An 18,702-nucleotide genomic window follows, 5' to 3' on the forward strand; every position below is an offset into this window, starting at 1 on the left:
TGGAAAAACTAATAGAAGGGATAATCTACGTACTACGTAAATGATTTGCATATGCATAGGCTACATGTTCTCAAAATTATGTTTCCTTACTCTCATGGCCATCAAGACATTTTATTTGCCTTCCTGGGTGGTCAACTCAGGGTGTTCATGAGGCAGTAGTTAAGGGTTACTCATGTATCTTTGTATTGGTGAGATACAGTGTCAGTGTGAAAAAACGACCAGAAGGAAAACAGACAAGGCAACTGGTTAAATGTATGTAACCAATCACTTCTACTGGAAAAACACCACTGCTAAAAGAAGAGCAGACACATAAGTTTAATACCCAGAGAGTAGAGTACATTACTAACGCAAATACCAATGAAGGTTATTTTAGGCTCTTCTTAAGAGAGTAAAGATACACCCTTAATAGTCTGCTTTACTTTCAATGTTAAATGCCAAATGAACAACTGCCTACCAGATGGGGTTTTTTGAAATTCAAAAGCATGAGGGAGAGGTCAAAAGAATAGCTACCATTGGAACCACTGGCATGAAAAATACAGTTACATTCATGAAACAGTACTGGTTACTAATTAAGAGGCAATGTTCTCTCTACCATGACCTCCTTGAATAAACTCTCTTACAGAATGTTCATGGCCTATGCTTAAAGAAATGGATGAGGCAAATAGGCCAAGACGCAACAAGTCAAAATAAATATCTATGTATTCTAAGGAACTTAGATTTTTCAGAAAAAGCACAATTTGGACTTTTTGGTCCCAAATTCGAGATTAAATGATGCTTCAGTTATTACTAGCAGGTCCAAAGCACAGTATGAAACTGGAAAAAAGAGAAGATAAGGAAAGGCAACAAAACAGAAAGACTGTGATGGAAAGTAACATGGGACAACTTAGTCTCCTGTAACAAAAAGATTACTCCTGACCTAAAGAGTGAGAATATAAAAACAGAGATGATTCCATGACCAAGAATAAGACTATACAGTTATGTCAATACCCAGCTTGGAGAATCCACTACTTTTGAGGTTTAGTTGGGAGTCAGGATGCAATTTTCTTTACTGCTTATCTGCTCAGTAAAAACTTCCCGACAATAAACATTAAACAACTTGGATTCAAAAACTTACAAAGCAATATTATCTATGTTAACAAAGATAAAAGATCCTTTATTTAAAAGGGCTTTGAACTGTAGTTATCAATTTGTTCAAAACTGTGAACGATAAGAAAAACTAAAAAATCTCCCTTGAGTTGCTAAAAAAGGAAAATAACATACCCTTTTAATATCAGTGATGGCACTCACTGAGCTGGGATACTTGAAATAATCAGCAAGCATGGCAATGAGGTGATCAGTTATGCTAGCGATTCTCTGTAGCTCAACATCTGGTTCAATCAGATAGGCAAGTGTCTCAGCTCCTTCAACTCTCTCCTCTAGTAATCTCTCCTTACTGCACATTCGAACCAAACAAGGTAATGTCTGAAAGGTAGTGAGATTAATTATTTGCTTTTTGGTAAAGGTAAAAGCTTAAGCATATAGTGACCGAATCAGCTCAATAGCTTTTATCAGGAGTAATGTTTGTGATCAAATATTTCCTTTACTGACTTCCAGAGCATAAAAGATTTTTTTAAAGTGCAAAAACAAGCAAAATTCAGTACAGATTAATCATTTGTACTGGCACATTAAACTCTACTCACACATCAAAGTACATTAAAACAAATTCTAATTCGGCTTTTGGGACCAGTAAGACAAGTTCTATTGTACAACTTTGTAAAAGACATTTAAGAATCCCTAACAAATCATGTCTGATGGTTCTGCCCCATCTATTTATTTATTTACCTAAAAGAGACCCAGCAGTTTAATCAGGAATGATTTTGCCTTAGGAAAAGTATGCTCTCTCTTCATTAGTGAGTAATACGGTTTATTTTTTGGTTTGGGGAGTCATACCTACAGTTGCCAAAACAAAATACAGCTTTAAAACTGCAGTGCTCTTACCATTACTCAGATTCCACCAGTTCTACTATAATGTGAGTGAAACGTATCATTCACAGTTGCTAGGTTTTCTCCCAAGAACTTGCTGGAATTAGTAGTGGTATCCACGAGTCCAATTTTACTTCTGAGGTCCCTCAAAAATCTTGGCAATGGTTTTGGTAACTTATCTACATTAGGTTCTCAATAAAAATATTCCAGACATTTACTATTTCTTTTTCCTTTTCTTTTTTTTTTGAGACGGAGTCTTGCTCTGTCACCCAGGCTGGAGTGCAATGGTGCGATCTCGGCTCACTGCAACCTCTGCCTCCTGAATTCAAGCAATTCCCCTTCCTCAGCCTTCTGAGTAGCTGGGATTACAGGCGCTCACCACCACACCCAGCTAATTTTTGTATTTTTAGTAGAGACGGGGATTCACCAGGTTGACCAGGCTGGTGTCGAATGACATTTACTATTTCTAAGCCTGATGGATCCACTTGAAATGACAATGTGGAAGTAGAAATTGAAATGTTATTATTATAGAAAGTCTTCCTCAAATACTGCAGGCAACTGTGCTTTGCTCTTTTATATATAAGTTTCTATTAAATCTTTTACCACAGAGCTTGGCACTTTCTCGTTCAATACTAATTTCCTATTAGGGTAGTAGAAGCTTTACAATTCAACCCTAGGTTTCCAAGGGGAAGGCCCTATTCTTTTTTCCCTAACGTTACTAGTTACTAATATTTATTGATACCATAAATTCATGAATTATTTTATTTAATGCTCATGACTACTATGTGAAGAATATACTACTAACATTTTACCAATGCAGAAAAAGAGGAAGGTTAAAGAAGTAAATAAATCAAGATAATTGCTATGGAAGGCCGTGGCACTCTATGCAGAGTTGTCTACTTAGAGAGTGTTCAGATCTCACTAAATTAATTGTCTTCCTCAAAGACTAAAGCAAATACTAGTTTTCTTTGTGCTCTTTTATCCTTGGGATCACCTTTTGGACAATCATAATGTGAGATCTCATATTTATCAAATGACACATGATCAATTTATTATACTTAATTTTTTATAGCTAATAAGATATTTTAATGTATTTAATATATTGTTATCCTCACAGTAACCCTGTGGCATAGATGAGCAGGAATTATTGCTTCAATTTTCATAATCTGGAGTCTGAGGCATCAAAAGAATAAAGGATGTCCAGTCAGAGGTGGAAGTGCTAAAACCAGAATCCCAGGTTTTAGGACTTTTAGGGCTGGTCTTTTCTCTAGGTTTTTCTAAATTCAAGTTGTATATGACATATCACAATGACAATGCTTGTTTTCATGTGTTATCTACTTATTGTCTTTCATTATGCCTTTTGATTATCAGCTATGAGAATGATATAGTCTTTTTCTGCAAAAATAGCAAACTGCCTCTAAAACTGTAATATAAATTTAATGACAATCAAGAACAAAATATATTTTCTATTTCACGTGAATTGTACACTTTTACAATTTCCACATCCTCCTAATTACCATAAAATGAAAAGGCTGTGACAATGAAAGAATTATTTCACGATGACTTTCAAAACACATCTAAAATCAATTTTTAAAAACTATATGACATCCAATGAAAAGAAAGCATGGTCTTTTAATATTATTCTATGCCATGCACACATACCATAATGATAAATGTGTAAAATGAAATATGAATATCAATACTGATATTTAACACATAACTGGATAATTTTCACATTTTAAAGATAATTAGCTTACCTTTAATACAATACAGTTATCATCTGTCCGAATTGCTCCAGCTCTACACATGTAAGTTAAACTGGAATAAGACGGCAGAAAATAAGTTTTTGCTTGGAGTTTAAAGCTTTACATGAAAAATTATTTAACTTTAAGATTTTATTAAAAAATCAAAAACCAAATAATATCACTTATCTTGACAGTGAAGATTTTGACAATTTGCTTTTCGGAGGTTCAGTCAATTTAACAGTCAAAGAAAACTAACTGGCAAATACAGATGGTAAGCCAGCTATTAAAAATACAAAACAAAAACCTACCAAATAGTTTTAAAAATAAACAACCTAACGATGGACACATTTTGAGGCTAGGTGCTGGGCACATGTTGTATTCTTTATACTTCAGAATTTTCCATAATAAAAAGGGAAAAATGTTCAAAATGAAACATAAGATTAACACATTATCTCAGTTTAAATGAAGTGAAGTTGGAATATTCTAACTCTGAACGCAGTAGAAGTGATCAGAAGAGGCATTTAACTTGTAACACAGCTATCCATCAGAAATGAACTATTCAGAGGTTAACAGCAGTGGCTTTGGGAACAAGTCAATAATTTGGTTCTAATGAACAACAATTATAAGCTCCCTTTGAATAAGAATATAATTAATTTGTATTCCCTAGGCAGGCGCTGAACATTAAGCGCTTCAGAAATTTAAATTAATGAATTTCCTTTTTGATTACATTCCTTTAGCAAGATGGGGGAAAAAATTAAAACAACCCATGTTGGCTTCTACCACAAGTTATAAACAAATAGGTAAAATTATTTTACTTATATTGTAAAGGGCTGAAATATTTGTAGTTGTTATTATCTTCAGGCTTGTTACCATATTGTTTTTCTGAAACCACTTACTTGAGAACATTACCTTACTGACAGAGGCAAATGCTCAGTTTTAAAGACAAAAAGCAAGCAAAAAATACAAAAAAAAAAACAAACAATTCATGAGTAATTAATTGAAAATGCCAAATTCTCACCAAAATATTAGAACCACAGCTTAAATACTAAGATAAAACTGAGCATAGAACCCTACACAACAAATGCTCAACACATTCATTTCATGTACTGATAATTACCAAACATGCACTGAATGCTTACATAAGCCAGAAATTGTGCTAATAAAAACTCTGCAGCCAGGCATGGTAGCTCATGCCTGTAATCTCAGCACTTTCGGATAACGAGGTCAGGAGTTTGAGACCAGCCTGACCAACATGGTGAAACCCTGTCCCCACTAAAAACACAAAAATTAGCCAGGCGTGGTGGCATGTGCCTGTAATCCCAGTTACTGAAGAGGCTGAGGCAGGAGAATTGCTTGAACCCGGGAGGTGGAGGTTGCAGTGAGCCGAGATCATGCCACTGCACTCCAGCCTGGGTGACAGAGTGAGATTCTGTCTCAAAAAAAAAAAAGAAAAAAAACACTTTGCATAAATATCTTATAAACCATCACAACTTTATGAAGATTTGCGTGTGTGTGTGTGTGTGTGTGTGTGTGTGTGTTTTCCTCGAAAGATGAGGAAGCCATGTTCTCTGAAATCATCCCGTGGTTATCAACTTCAACTAATTCTCATTCCATATTTCTACATCTTATAGTTCCCTGGCTAATACTTAGCATAGTATAGGTTGGTTAAATTTAATCTAATTCAGTATTATTTCAACTGAAGTACAAGGACAGCAGTTTGAGGATGTAATAAAGTAATTTTCTGAAGACAGTCTCAAATGTTATATGAGTGTTCCTGTTCTGCATACTACTAGTAATAAGCTGAGTATAAAAAACTCACATCCCATTTAAGAAAATGTGGGATGGAACCCTGACTTTCAAATTTCAAAATCCCAAAATAAAATGGGGATTGGAAGCAAGCAAATTTGGCTGTCCAAAAATACTCTAAGATATTGATAAAGCACTGTCTTTCTTCCCACATTGTCCTGACTTTTACCATTTTGCTGATGTGAGCTGCATCTCAATAGGCTTATCCCTCTGTAACATCTTCACAAAAATCTGTGGTAACAATTCTCCATCAACCAAAACTAGAAATAAAACAAACAACAATGATTAAGGAAATTCTTTAAATCTACAAAGTTCATCAATTAAATCATGTAGGTGCCACTGAAAGCTCCAGCCTACCATTTACCAGGGTCATCGATACCTGGGGGTTTTCAAAAGCTAAAACTGAGAAACATTTCAGTGCTTGCATTCGAACCTGTAAAAATAAATGAACAAACAAAAAATGCATTTATTTTAATTTTGCAAATGCAAATGCTAATGTCTCAGAATCTAAACTCTTCTAAAAAATTATGTAAATCTGCTTAAAATACTAACAGGCCTCAAAGACATAACAATAACATCTGTATAGCTGAAGAGCACAGTAAGTTAAAATTAACTATAAAAGTTAAACCTAATTTTGAAGTAATAGAAAAAAATGAGGAAGTAGCAATTTAAATTTAACTAGACAAATCTCTAATCAAAGTTAAAAAAAACTACAAAATACAGTTGGTAAGACAAAGAGAACTTAATAACAATTAATAACCAAGTGCCTTTCAAGGCAAAAAAAAAAATAGAGTACTCTTATGCATGGAATGGAGAGAGGGAACAGAAGGAGAGGAAACAATGTTACAATAAAATTTAAGAAGCACTAATTTTTAAAATACCCATGAATTGTGCTAGTATTCCTCAGAACTAGGTTACTGGTTTGGGATAATACCAAGGACCCAATCTCTTAACCATATATAATATGCTTTACAATTTCCAGAAGCTCCTAACAGATGTGTATTTTTAAAAATTCTTTCCATTCTAATCCAATCTAATCCTCACTTCCAAGCCTGAGTCTACACATGATATTTTAATGTGGAACCTGAGTTTGACAAGCACTCACAGGATAGGAAGCAGGGGTATGAAGCCCCTCACCTGGGCAATGCTCTGCAGCACTAGCACGTGCCCACAGGAGGAACCTAGAATATACTAATGGCACTTTGGTAATACAGCAAACCCTGGCAGAAGAGTAATGTTAACAGACTAGTACCCTTTCCACAACCTGTAGGTTTTTCAAATCATTATAGTAAATAAGAAGTCTAGTGCAGAAAAGATAGGAGAAATGGAGGAAGAGCTGGGGGAATTAATGAAGCTAGAGAAGATGAAGTAAAGGAACAATAAACAGCCACCTGAACAACTGTTTCTTGATGTGCAAGTGCTGAATGGTTTAGCCTCTGCATGGCATAGTAAAGAGGAGGTAGCTCTCGGTATATATTTATTTCCCCTGCCTCTGGCTAGTTTGAAGTCAGTTCCACTCCCCATTCCTATCCTTATGAGCTCTTTACCAAGACTAAACTAGACAGCTGAGGTAGGGAAAACATACACATCAGTAGACCCTACCTGAAATAAATTTAAAGACTAAAAGGGCAGAATGGAGTCACTGCAAGAGGACAGAAGACAAAAATGACTGCTTCCCTGTTCTGCAACAAACTCCTGCAATACCCAACTTTAATGTGACACAATAAGGACTACATGTCAATATTTGCTACAACGTGTAGATGGACAACAATGAATGGCCAAGGTTTTAACTCAACACCTGGTAATATGACACTGCTTACTTTTATATATAAAAGACAATAAAGAAAATTTAATTAGTAAGTCTGAAAACTCTTTACTTTTTAATTCAAAGTACACAACATAACACATTTTAAATGTTGATGTGTATGCAGGAATATGCTAAATCTGAGACACTGTGGTTAAATAAAGGTCTCAAATATGAAATTAAATGTCTTTCTTGATACAGAAAGTCACTGCTTCTATACTTCGGGCATCATGGCACTGGTACCTACCCAAAAAGGATTTGAAATCTATTTAATGGGTGCAAATCAATAAGAACTCATGGTACAACTGTATTCTAAAAAACACAGAGATGCAAGGGCAGCCTTTTTTTTATTTTTCAGAGCATTCTATAGCTAAAATGATGCCCTATAACATTTTACTGATAAAATACTACTTTTGATCACAATTATCAAAGAAGCAATAAAAATACATGGGTCTCTTTCTAGACATCACAAACAAGGTATACAAATCTGGCCACAATTTTTAACATCTTACTTTGTAGGACAGTGAGGTTAGTAGGTGAGCAATATTCTGAACTGCACCATGGTTAAATAAAATTGTTTGATGATCTGGCCCCTGTAAGAAAAGAGAATACAACAATATATTTAGAAGAGCAATGATTCATTCCAATAAAACCACATTTACTTAAATGTAGAAAACCACATTCACTACAGTAAAGAATCCTGTTACTCTTTGCTTAAATAAACTCAGACCTCAAAAGGCAGGATAAACACTGTGTTTAGTCCCGCAAGGGACTACCATATCTTAACTCATCTCAGTTCTAGAAATGCTGCCTCTCTACCTCTTAGAAATAAAGAAGTGGGCCCAGAAGCTATATTGGCACAAGTCCTCTGCAATTATTAAATAGAATACCACCACAGCAATAGAGCCACGATGAATTCTGCATTTCATGTGCACATTATTGCCCTATGCCCACAGGAAACAGTGGCAGAGTCATTCTTATAACTTAGAACTGATAACTTAGTCAGGGGAACTCTAAAAATGAATTGTAAAAGACACTGGACCACAGACTAACCTACCTTAACACATCAGGGAGGTCTGAATAATGCTATAGTGGGAAACACAACACTCCGTAACTGGGAAGTGAACAACAACATGTTTTGGTTTCCATATTTCTATCTCATTTTTCTTTTTAAAAGCATTGGTTCGGCCAGGTGAGGTGGCTCACACCTGTAATCCCAGTACTCTGGGAGGCTGCGGCAGGCAAATCAGGAGGTCAGGAGATCAAGACCATCCTGGTCAATATGGTAAAATCCTGTCTCTACTAAAAATACAAAAATTAGCTGGGTGTGGTGGCGGTGCCTGTAATCCCAGCTACTCCAGAGGCTGAGGCAGGAGAATTGCTTGAACCCAGGAGGCGGAGGCTGCAGTGAGCCAAGATCGTGCCACTGCACTCTAGCCTGGGCAACAGAGAGAGACTCCGTCTCAAAAAAAAAAAATGGTTCTTAAAAGAGTCAGAAGGTAAAGAGATAGGAAAATGAAGGTTTTTTTTTTTTTTTAATCAATTCTGTTTTCTACTAATCCATGTACTAAAGAGTTTCAAAGTGGCAGAAGCTAAAGTTAATGCAAAGCTTCAAATGTGCCATAATTCTTTTTATATCCATATTCATTTTATATCCAACCTTACCCAATCAATTAATGAAAAATCAGTTAAAGCCAACACAGGAATGATATTTCATGCTTATCATTATTCAGAAGAGAAAAATATCACAAAGGTAGCCTATCAGTCTGGGCTCACCAGAAGAAACCAGTTACTGGTCCGGCAAGCACTCTCAAACCAATTTCTCCAACCCATTATTTAAGCAAGTAACAACTGTCCTGAAGATGCTTGTTGTTTCTTGAGCCAAAACACCCATCATTTGAAGTGGGGAAATTAGCATTCATACTTCTGAATAGCACAACTGTCATACTCTACTGTATAGGTAACGATCCCCAAATATTTTATGTATTATTAAAAGAATCCGTAAAAAACTCAGCAACTTCTCTCTGTCCACACATTTTCTAACTTTGAGTTTCTTATTTGTAATCACAATATAGTATTCTACAGTTTGCTCATGCAAACCCCCATTGTATATTTTAGGTAGTTTCTAATGTTTTATTGCTATAAGCAGTGTTCTGTTGAACATTATTTGAAGCTGCATCTCAGTACAGATCCTGAGGTTATGAGGATAAATTCCCAGAGTAAAATGGTATGATATAGTTATCGTTACATATCCATCCAGAATGGTGCAAACCTGTTTTTGTAATAACTGAAAATACTGACAATCTCAGGGCATTGGTTTTAAGTGTGCTCCCTTTCCTCCCACCTCATCTGCAGTTATAAGTATAGGTACTACTTAATGGATACTGGATACCAGTGCCAGGCACTGCTCTAAACACTTTACATGCATTGTCTCATTTGAAACAAAGAAGTCTTTGGCTTATAAAGACAGTGGTGAAGACTGAAGTAGGGGAGCCAAGGAAAACGGGTCTCATAAGGATTCGACCCATTTTTTCTTACCTAGTTACTAAATCATGAAGATAAGCCAAAATTAGCCTCAGCTTATGTCATCACACTAAGGTTTTTTGAGTTCCTTATCAATTTTGACAACCCAGTTTAGACACTGGCAGAGCTTAGCAAAAGCTAAGTAGGCAGGGTGCTACCTCAGCCTCCTGCACCTCATTGTTTTTCCACCTCTAACTGCAATCTGTTCTCCTACCTTGAGGTGACCTAATAGATATTTTTCAAGACATTTTATACATATACAGCAGATACGTAAATACATTCTTTCCCCCATTTTAATACAAATGGTAGAATACTATATACACTGCTCTAAACCTTTTCTTCCTTTACAATTTATCTCATTCATATCAGTACATAAAGAGTTTTCTCATTTATTTGTTGGCCTTATTCTATTATAGGAATGTTCTAAACTTTAACTAGCACCCTATAAACACTTAGATTGTTTTCAGTCTTTTACTATTAATAACATCATTTCAGCGTATACCCATGTGCTTGTAACTTTTTTTCTAAGATCTGAATAAATTATGGCATACCCTTTCTAAGTTATATTTACAATGGATGGGGAAAAGATCAAGCACACTGCAATTCTCTCTATATATAATTGTTTCCTGGTGCTGATACTTTACTTTTTCCCTCAAATTCTTTGCCTCAAAGATGGCAGCAAGTACTTGTTGCAAAAGAAGTTCTTCCTCCTCTCTGAAGCTGTACATACTATTGTGTAAAAGCAATTGTAAGGGGCCAGACACGGTGGCTCACGTCTGTAATCCCAGCACAGATGGCTTGAGGTCAGAAGTTCGAGACCAGCCTGGCCAACATGGTAAAATCCCATCTCTACTTAAAAAAAAAAAAAAAAAAAAAAAAAAACGAAAATTAGCCAGGTATTGTGGTGCACACCTGTAATCCCAGCTACTCGGGAAGCTGTGGCAGGAGAATCGTCTGGACCCAGGAGACTAAGTTTGCAGTGAGCCGAGATCACGCCACAGAACTCTAGCCTGGAAGACAGAGTAAGACTCCATCTCAAAAAAAAAAAAAAAAAGCAATTGCAAGGAAGGAATTAGTGGCTGAACCAACTAGCAAGGAGGCTCTGTCATTTGAGACTTACCAGTCTCTCGTTCATCTTTCTCCAAATCAACCTGCAGGAACCTGGTGGTTAGTGAGGGGCAGCATCCACTGGGTGGGAAGCACCTAAGTCCTCATGGTGTTCCCCCCCCCCCCGAGATAGGGTCTCACTACATTGCCCAGGCTGGTCTTGAACTTCTGAGCTCAAGGGATTCTCTCACTTAGGCCTCCCAAAGTGCTGAGATTATGGGCACGAGCCACCACACCTGGCCTAGTTCTCATGGTCTTAAACTCCAAAAAACAGGTCTCAGAAATCTGAGTAAATACTTAAGAAATAGCAATCGTTCAGAAGTTAGAATTTCAACAAATACTATTTCTGTTGGGTGTTTTTTGCTCAACAAATCAGTGAGAATTTTTCAAAAATACAATTATGATTAGATTACAACACAAATGCTTTAGTGATCTCTCCCCTTTTCCCTTCCCCAAAGTATGTATATTTATTTAATACTGATACCAGTCAAAGCAAATTAGTAATTTTAAGTTTTGTCATTTAATCTTAGCTTAATGTGAGTCCCTACAAACGAATCTTAAAATTCTATTATCTTATTTTTAGCCTATATGCAAAAAAAGAACAACATGAAAATAAAACGGTTTTATGTTTAATGACAATACATGGACCACTGGATCAGTTGTTCTCAAAGATACATGTTGTCAGTATATTGGTAAAGTTGTTAATATTGTATTTTAGGCTTTTACTATTGTCACTGGATTTATAAATGCTATACTGTTTCTTGAAGCCTAGCTATGTCTCAGAATATTTAAATGTGGTTATTTAATTACAGTGGCAAATGCTAATCTATCCAATTAAAAGGTGAGTAAAGGTGACTTTCTATGATAACATCTTCCCTTCTGTCAGTGGTATGAGGCTGGCTGTTAAATTATCCTCAGTTTAAGTTTCTCTCCAGCAAAAAAATAGTGATTTAATGGTACTCTATAATTTCAGCTAAAACAGCATTGAGAAGTTTCAGATGAGCAATCCCTAAAGTGCTGAAGTTTCTGATGAGTAATCCTGAAAGCTATTTAGGTAACTTCAGGAATGGGATTATTCAAACTTCTCATAGTTTAAAATAATTTAACATGTAGTTATTCCTCCAGGCCCAATTTTCGGTAGCCTTTTGGGATTACTGTGGTTATGACTAGTAGATGCTGGGCTCTGTTGAACACTCAGGAATAGAATTTTTTTTTTTTTTTTTGAGACAGGGTCTTGTTCTGTGACTCAGGCTGAAGTGCAGTGGTGCAATGACTGGTTCACTGCAGGCTCAGCCACCTAGGCTCAATCGATGCACCTCAGTCTCTTGGGTAGCTGGGACTACAGGCACACGCCACCATGCCTGGCTAATTCTTTTGTATTTTTTGTAGAGACAGGGTTTCGCCATGTTGCCCAGACTGGTCTTAAACTCCTGGGCTCAAGAGAGTCACCTGTCTTGGCCTCTCAAAGTGCTGAGATCACATGTGTGAGCCACTGCACCCAGCCCCTGAAAAATTTTTAATGAGGCATACAGTTCTGGAGCATCTTCCTCAACTTGCCAGGCTGGCTATAAGACGTCATTTTGTTGTTGGAAAATTTTAGGCCTTGATGGTTTGAGCTCCTTTTAAGCGAGTGAGTTGCAAAAAAAAAAACTGTCATTTTCTTAAAGCCTTTCTTTGCCTACCTCAAAAGATTAAGGCATTGTTCCATCTCTCTGCTCCTGTGAGTTAGCCCACACTTTGTCAAAGTAATCCAAGAAGAGAAACTTCAAGACTTTTTCACAAATAGCTTAAACAGTACCGAATAGATTGTGCTAATCAGCTAGGGTTTGTTTGGAAGAGGGTTTAGATGTCTAAATTACAATGTAGAAACTTTTCCTAGAACCAGGTGATTTAGTTTTCATTTATTCGGAAGGCTGTTCTAAAACAGCATAGACCTGTGTCTTCCAGCTGTTCTCTTATCCCTTCTTTCCTATAGTTCCCAAAGCTCCTTACTTGCAACTTGTATTATAAATGATAGGATGTATTATAAATGATATGGTATCATCAGAAGATAATTATTTGGTTAGAAGTTAAAAAATGTGTAGAAATTAAGAAAGATCTCAAGTAATCACCCATGGTTATCAAAAATGATACATTCAACATATAATCTATAAAGCAAACTAAATGGCACTTCATAGGCTGAAGGGAAAAGAAAGAGAAACTTTACTCAACAATGAGAAGAATCTCTCATTTCTCCTTATATGAGATCACTTAAACCAGTTGCCAGTAATAGGGAACAAGGGTGAGGGGAAACAGTCATGATCACACATGGCTGGTAGTATAAAGTGGTACAATCTCTATTTAAAAAAAGTGGTAAAATTACAAATACATATATTCTTTGACCCCAAAATTTTATTTCTTATAAAATGCCTTATATACAAGGTATTTTTTTGCAGTACTGTTTTATAATAGCATAAGACTGGGAACAAACTAAATGCCCAACAATAGAGGACTGGATAAATAAATCTATGCACTAAAATACTATGCACTGTTAAAAAAAAAAAAAAAAAAGAATGGGGGAGAGCCTTAGAGATATGTCAAGTGAACAGTATGTATGTATGATATGCTGTCATTTGTGTTTAAATATACATATATACACACACACACACACACACACACACACAGGTCTACTTATATATGTATAGATTACCTCTGGGAGAGTACACAAGATTTTACATTATAGATAATATTTATTCTGGTTCTTACTTTACAGCAGTGTGAGAAGATCTGACAGATGTACTCCTGGGTATAGCGGGACCTGCTAAGCAGTGCCATGAGATGCGGTATCACTGTGGCATCCTAGGGAAGGAGAACACAGCAACAAGAAACTCAGGCACCATGAGTACGTTTGATAAAACATAAAATATTTCCATGAGAAGGTAGTCAAACCTCTTATCTTAATGACAGTAAATCAAGTCTCCTTAAGGCACAGTGCAAAACAAAAGCAAGGGCCATGAAAATTGTCTAGGTCAACGACAAAGAAAGAGGCTTCAATATTCATCCTTGATAGCAAAATACGGGAACAGGAAATTCTCAATAACTCTCTCAAAAATTGCCTACATCCTCATGATAAAATCATTTCAATAAGACATGACAGAAATCAGTTCTGAAACCAAAATGTGAGGTAACTAGTACATTATGCACTAGTAAATAGTTTACGAGGAAGAATTTTTGCATAAAAACGAAATTTGAAAATTTTGATCTCCGAAATGTTAAGCACCAATAACTACTAACAATCTCTCATAAAGTCCGTAGTTAGCTATTTTCAATCTGTACAAGACGAGACAATTTACATGATTGGCAGCTTCTCAGGTACAGCCCACTCTCTGCCTATTGCTGACACTTAACAACCTATGTAGTAGCACAGAAAAAGAGAAAATAACTCACTCTGCTGCAAGTCTCTCCAAGAATTTCCTTTTACTTAGAGTGCAGGCCAGGAGCGGTGGCTCATGCCTGTAATCCCAGCACTTTAGGAGGCCGAGGCAGGCAGATCACCTGAGGTCAGGAGTTTGGGACCAGCCTGACCAACATAGCGAAACCCTGTTTCTACTAAAAATACAAAAATTAGCCAGCCGTCATGGCGCATGCCTGTAATCCCAGCTACTTGAGAGGCTGAGACACAAGAATCACTTGAACCGGAGAGGCGGGTGTTGCAGCGAGATTACGCCACTGCACTCGAGCCTGGGTGACAGAGCAAGACTCTGTCTCAAAAAACAAAAACAAAAACAAACAACAAAAGAATGCAGAAGGAATTAAAAGTTGAAAGGTATTTGGCTGGAACCACAGATAAAAAAGGAGACTTAGCTCAAGCTTCCTAGTCAATGACATCACAGAGCTATGCTCCTCAAGAAGGAATGTGCACGCAAATTCCCAGGAGATGTCCTTAATGTACAGACTCTGATACTGTAGGTTTGGGGTAGGATCCTAAGAGTCAGCTTCCAAATGAGGCTGACGCCACTGGTCCACAGACCATACTTTGAGGATCCTCACCAGAGACAACAGAGGGCAAAGAAAAAAACTTAAAAGAACACCCTTGTTGGGAGGAACAAGATTTGGGATTTTCCTTGGGAAAAAAAAGAATGCCCAAGATACATAAAAGCCAAGTAGGAAAAGAGAAGGCTGCTGATTCCCTACAAGTAGAATATCTCCCCCATTTGTTAGTATAACCCTTTGTGTTTACACAAGAAGTTTAAAAACAAAATGGAAAACTTAGAAAACTTCAAAGAAAGTCAGATACTAAGTGCACAGAAAGAAAAGGAAAATGTCAAGTGGGGGAAGGCGAATTGGGGTTTCACTGGCAGAGGACAGTGAAGTAGGTAGCAGCTAAGATAGAAAAGGCAAATAGAGGTAGATTAAAAAGCCTCTATTGGGCTCCTAAAGCTATGTCCACCTCCTTCCTTTTCTCTAATGTTCTCACATTCCTCACTTTCCCTTAGTCACAACAGCCCTCATCTCATTTCTTCACATCTGCCCCCTTTCTGTCAATTGTGTCCACAGTTTACAGATTATTAAATAAGGCAAATAACAATTATTACATACAAAATTTGCCCAAAAACACCCATCTGATAAACACAATTTCAAACTAGAAATCCTGCTGTTTTTTTACTGGACTACCTACCCCATCTCTATTCTACTGCCTGAGTTGCTCAAACAGCTGGCCTCTACACACTCCAACTCATGGAAGTCAATTAATTACACGGAAACACTATGCTAGTTATTCCCCAATCCAACTCTTCACAAATTCTCCACTGTCTCTGGGGCATAAAATATCCGAGGCACAAAATTGAGATGTTTCATAATTTAGATACTCTAAATTTAACCTGCCTGGGTCTCAATTTTCTCATGTAAAACAGCTGGCATAGACCAGAATTTTCCAAATTGTGCACCAGGATCCATTAGTAGGTCATGAACCAGTTTAGAGTAAGATGGAAGGAGTTTAAATAGTCGGCCAGGATCAACTTCTCCCCTTATTATGGGATTGAGGGTAGGTGAGAAACTTCTCTCTTTGCAAACATTACAATATGAACTACAGGAAAATAAATTGATATTTACTAAGTCCTCTATGGGATCCTTTGAGCAGGATGTTTACAGTAAACCAGCAGTTCTCAAAGAAAGAACTTTGAGACCAGCAGCATCTAAGTTACTTGGAAATTTGTCAGAAATGCAAATTCTCAGGCCACATCCAAGACTCACTGGATCAGAAACTAGAGGTGGAGTCTAGCAATCCCTGTTTAACAAGCCCTCCACATAATTCTAGTGCAACCTCAAGTATGAGAACGATTGTGGTAAACACTCTATAGATTTATGAGGCATGACTCCCTGAAGAATGTCACATAAAACCACGAGGTATAAAATAAAGACGTTAGGCCAGGAGCAGTGGTTCATGCCTGTAATCCCAACACTTTGGGAGGCTTAGGCAGGCGGAGGTCAGGAGTTCGAGACCAGCCTGGCCAACATGGTGAAACCCCGTCTCTACTAAAAATACAAAAAAAAATTAGCCAGGCATGGTGGTGCACATCTGTAATCCCACCTACCTGGGAGGCTAAGGCAGCATAATTGCTTAAACCTGGGAGGTGGAGGTTGCAGTGAGTCGAGATCGAGCCACTGCACTCCAGCCTGGGCAATAGTGCTAGACTCCATCTCAAAAATAAATAAAATTAAATTAAAGAAAAAAAACAAATATATATATATGTTTCATAATGCAGGTGCTCCCTACTGTGTGAGGTGACCCATAAATCTCACCTACTGACCACCTTATGTATCATTAAGGGCCAGAAGAGTATGTGTCTGATGTAGGAAGGACAGACTAGGCAGCCATGTGACATGTCTCTTCTCCATGCTTGCTTTGCCTCTTCCTCTTGATTACTTATAGTCTTTTTTTTTATTATTATACTTTAAGTTCTAGGGTACATGTGCATAACGTGCAGGTTTGTTACATATGTATACTTGTGCCATGTTGGTGTGCTGCACCCATCAACTCGTCAGCACCCATCAATTCATCATTTATATCATGTATAACTCCCAATGCAATCCCTCCCCCCTCCCTACTTATAGTCTTGAAACATTTATAAAGCCTGATTCTGGATAAGATCTCTGACTTCTGTGTGTATAATCTGACAATATGATTCATTGTGTTAGCTCAGATAATCAAAACCACCATTTTTTTAAAGAATGAAAAATGATATAGCATAGAAACCAGAGAGCATTGCATCTGTGGAAATGTGTCATGAAACTTGTCTTAGGATTCTTTCACATACACATACATACATGCACACATACACACACACACACAAATTGACATGTACAGTGAGGCAGGGGAAAATATGCTTCTTGCTGTAAACTGTGAATAAGAGTGTTTAAAAATATTGGCCTAATTATCAGTAAGAAAGCCCCATGTAAAGTGACTGTAATTTACAATAATCTATCGTATATTGAAAAATAGCTAGAAGAGGCCGGGCGCAGTGGCTCACACGCCTGTAATCCCAGTACTTTCGGAGGCTGAGGCAGGAGAATCACTTGAACTCAGGAGACAGAGGTTGTAGGGCCAAGATTCCTCCACTGCACTCCACCCTGGGTGAGAGAGACTCTGTCTCCAAAAAAAAAAAAAGCCAGAAGAAAAGAATTTGGGCCAAGCACAATGTCTCATGCCTTCCTCTCCACTTCTCTAAGTCTTATCCATTATTCAAAACCCAGATTAAATTCTAGCTTCTCTGCAAAGCCTACTCTGCTGGATTTCAACTAAAAGTCAGCTGAACTCCCTATCATTCATCTAGCATAAAATAAACTTCTCTTAAGTTCTACATATAGAGAGATAAAAATGGGTCTTTTTAAAAATAGCTTGTAAATTCCTCAAAGTCTGAGACTGTCTTTCACTTTCTTGCAAAGCTGAGAGTATCTGATATTTGGAAATAAGCAAGAACTTTATTCATGTACTTATTTAGAGACAGAGTCTGCCCTGTCACCCAGGCCGAAGCAGGGTGGTATGATCTCAGATCACTGCAACTTCTCCTCCTGGGTTCAAGTGATTTTCATGGCTCAGCCTCCCCAGTAGCTGGTGTTGCAGGCATATGCCACCATGCCCGGTTAATTTTTGCAGTTTTAATAGAAATGGGAGTTTCACCATGTTGGCCAGGCTGGTCTCGAACTCCTGGCCTCAGGTGATATATCCACCTTGAACTCCTAAACTGCTAGGATTACAGGCGTGAGCCACCATACCCAGCTGAGACTTTTATCATTTTTTATTTTTAGTGACAGGATTTCACTCTGTCACCTAGGCTGAGGTGCAGGGGCACCATCATAGCTTACTATAACCTCAAACTCCTAGGCTCACGCAATCCTTCCACTGCCGTCTCATGAGTAGCTAGGACTACAGGCATGCACCATTGTACTAGGCGAATTCATTTTTATTTTTTTCTTGTAGAGATGGACTCTTGTTGCCAGGCACGGTGGATCACACCTGTAATCTCAGCACTTTGGGAGGCCGAGGTGGGTGGATCATGAAGTTAGGAGTTCAAGACCAGCCTGGCCAAGATGGTGAAACCCCATCTTTACTAAAAATACAAAAAATTAGCCAGACATGGTGGCACACACCTGTAATCCCAGCTACTCCGGAGGCTGAGGCAGAGAATTGCTTAAACCTGGGGGGGAGTGGAGGTTGCAGTGAGCCGAGATCGTGCCACTGCACTCTAGCCTGGGCAACAGAGCAAGACTCCAACT

The 18,702-nt window shown here is 37.6% G+C and overlaps 1 protein-coding gene across 5 annotated transcripts in view; it reads right to left on the reverse strand.

Annotated features, from left to right (window-relative positions):
* Positions 1-18,702, reverse strand: part of ARMC8 (armadillo repeat containing 8) — a 112,925-nt gene that overhangs the window by 56,344 nt on the left and 37,879 nt on the right. For 2 of the 5 annotated variants that reach the window (XM_011958142.1, XM_011958143.1), the window contains 6 exons: positions 13,693-13,785; positions 7,830-7,910; positions 5,871-5,946; positions 5,683-5,773; positions 3,720-3,780; positions 1,261-1,461 (listed from right to left, as the gene is read on the reverse strand). In XM_011958142.1, coding sequence (XP_011813532.1) covers positions 1,261-1,461; positions 3,720-3,780; positions 5,683-5,773; positions 5,871-5,946; positions 7,830-7,910; positions 13,693-13,785 — 603 coding nt within the window. The remainder of the gene's footprint in view (positions 1-1,260; positions 1,462-3,719; positions 3,781-5,682; positions 5,774-5,870; positions 5,947-7,829; positions 7,911-13,692; positions 13,786-18,702) is intronic. The other 3 variants (XM_011958146.1, XM_011958144.1, XM_011958145.1) reach the window with 2 other exon arrangements.

The sequence above is a fragment of the Colobus angolensis genome, unplaced genomic scaffold (genome assembly GCF_000951035.1).
Source record: "Colobus angolensis palliatus isolate OR3802 unplaced genomic scaffold, Cang.pa_1.0 Scaffold46, whole genome shotgun sequence".
In the NCBI taxonomy this organism is placed as follows: domain Eukaryota; kingdom Metazoa; phylum Chordata; class Mammalia; order Primates; family Cercopithecidae; genus Colobus; species Colobus angolensis.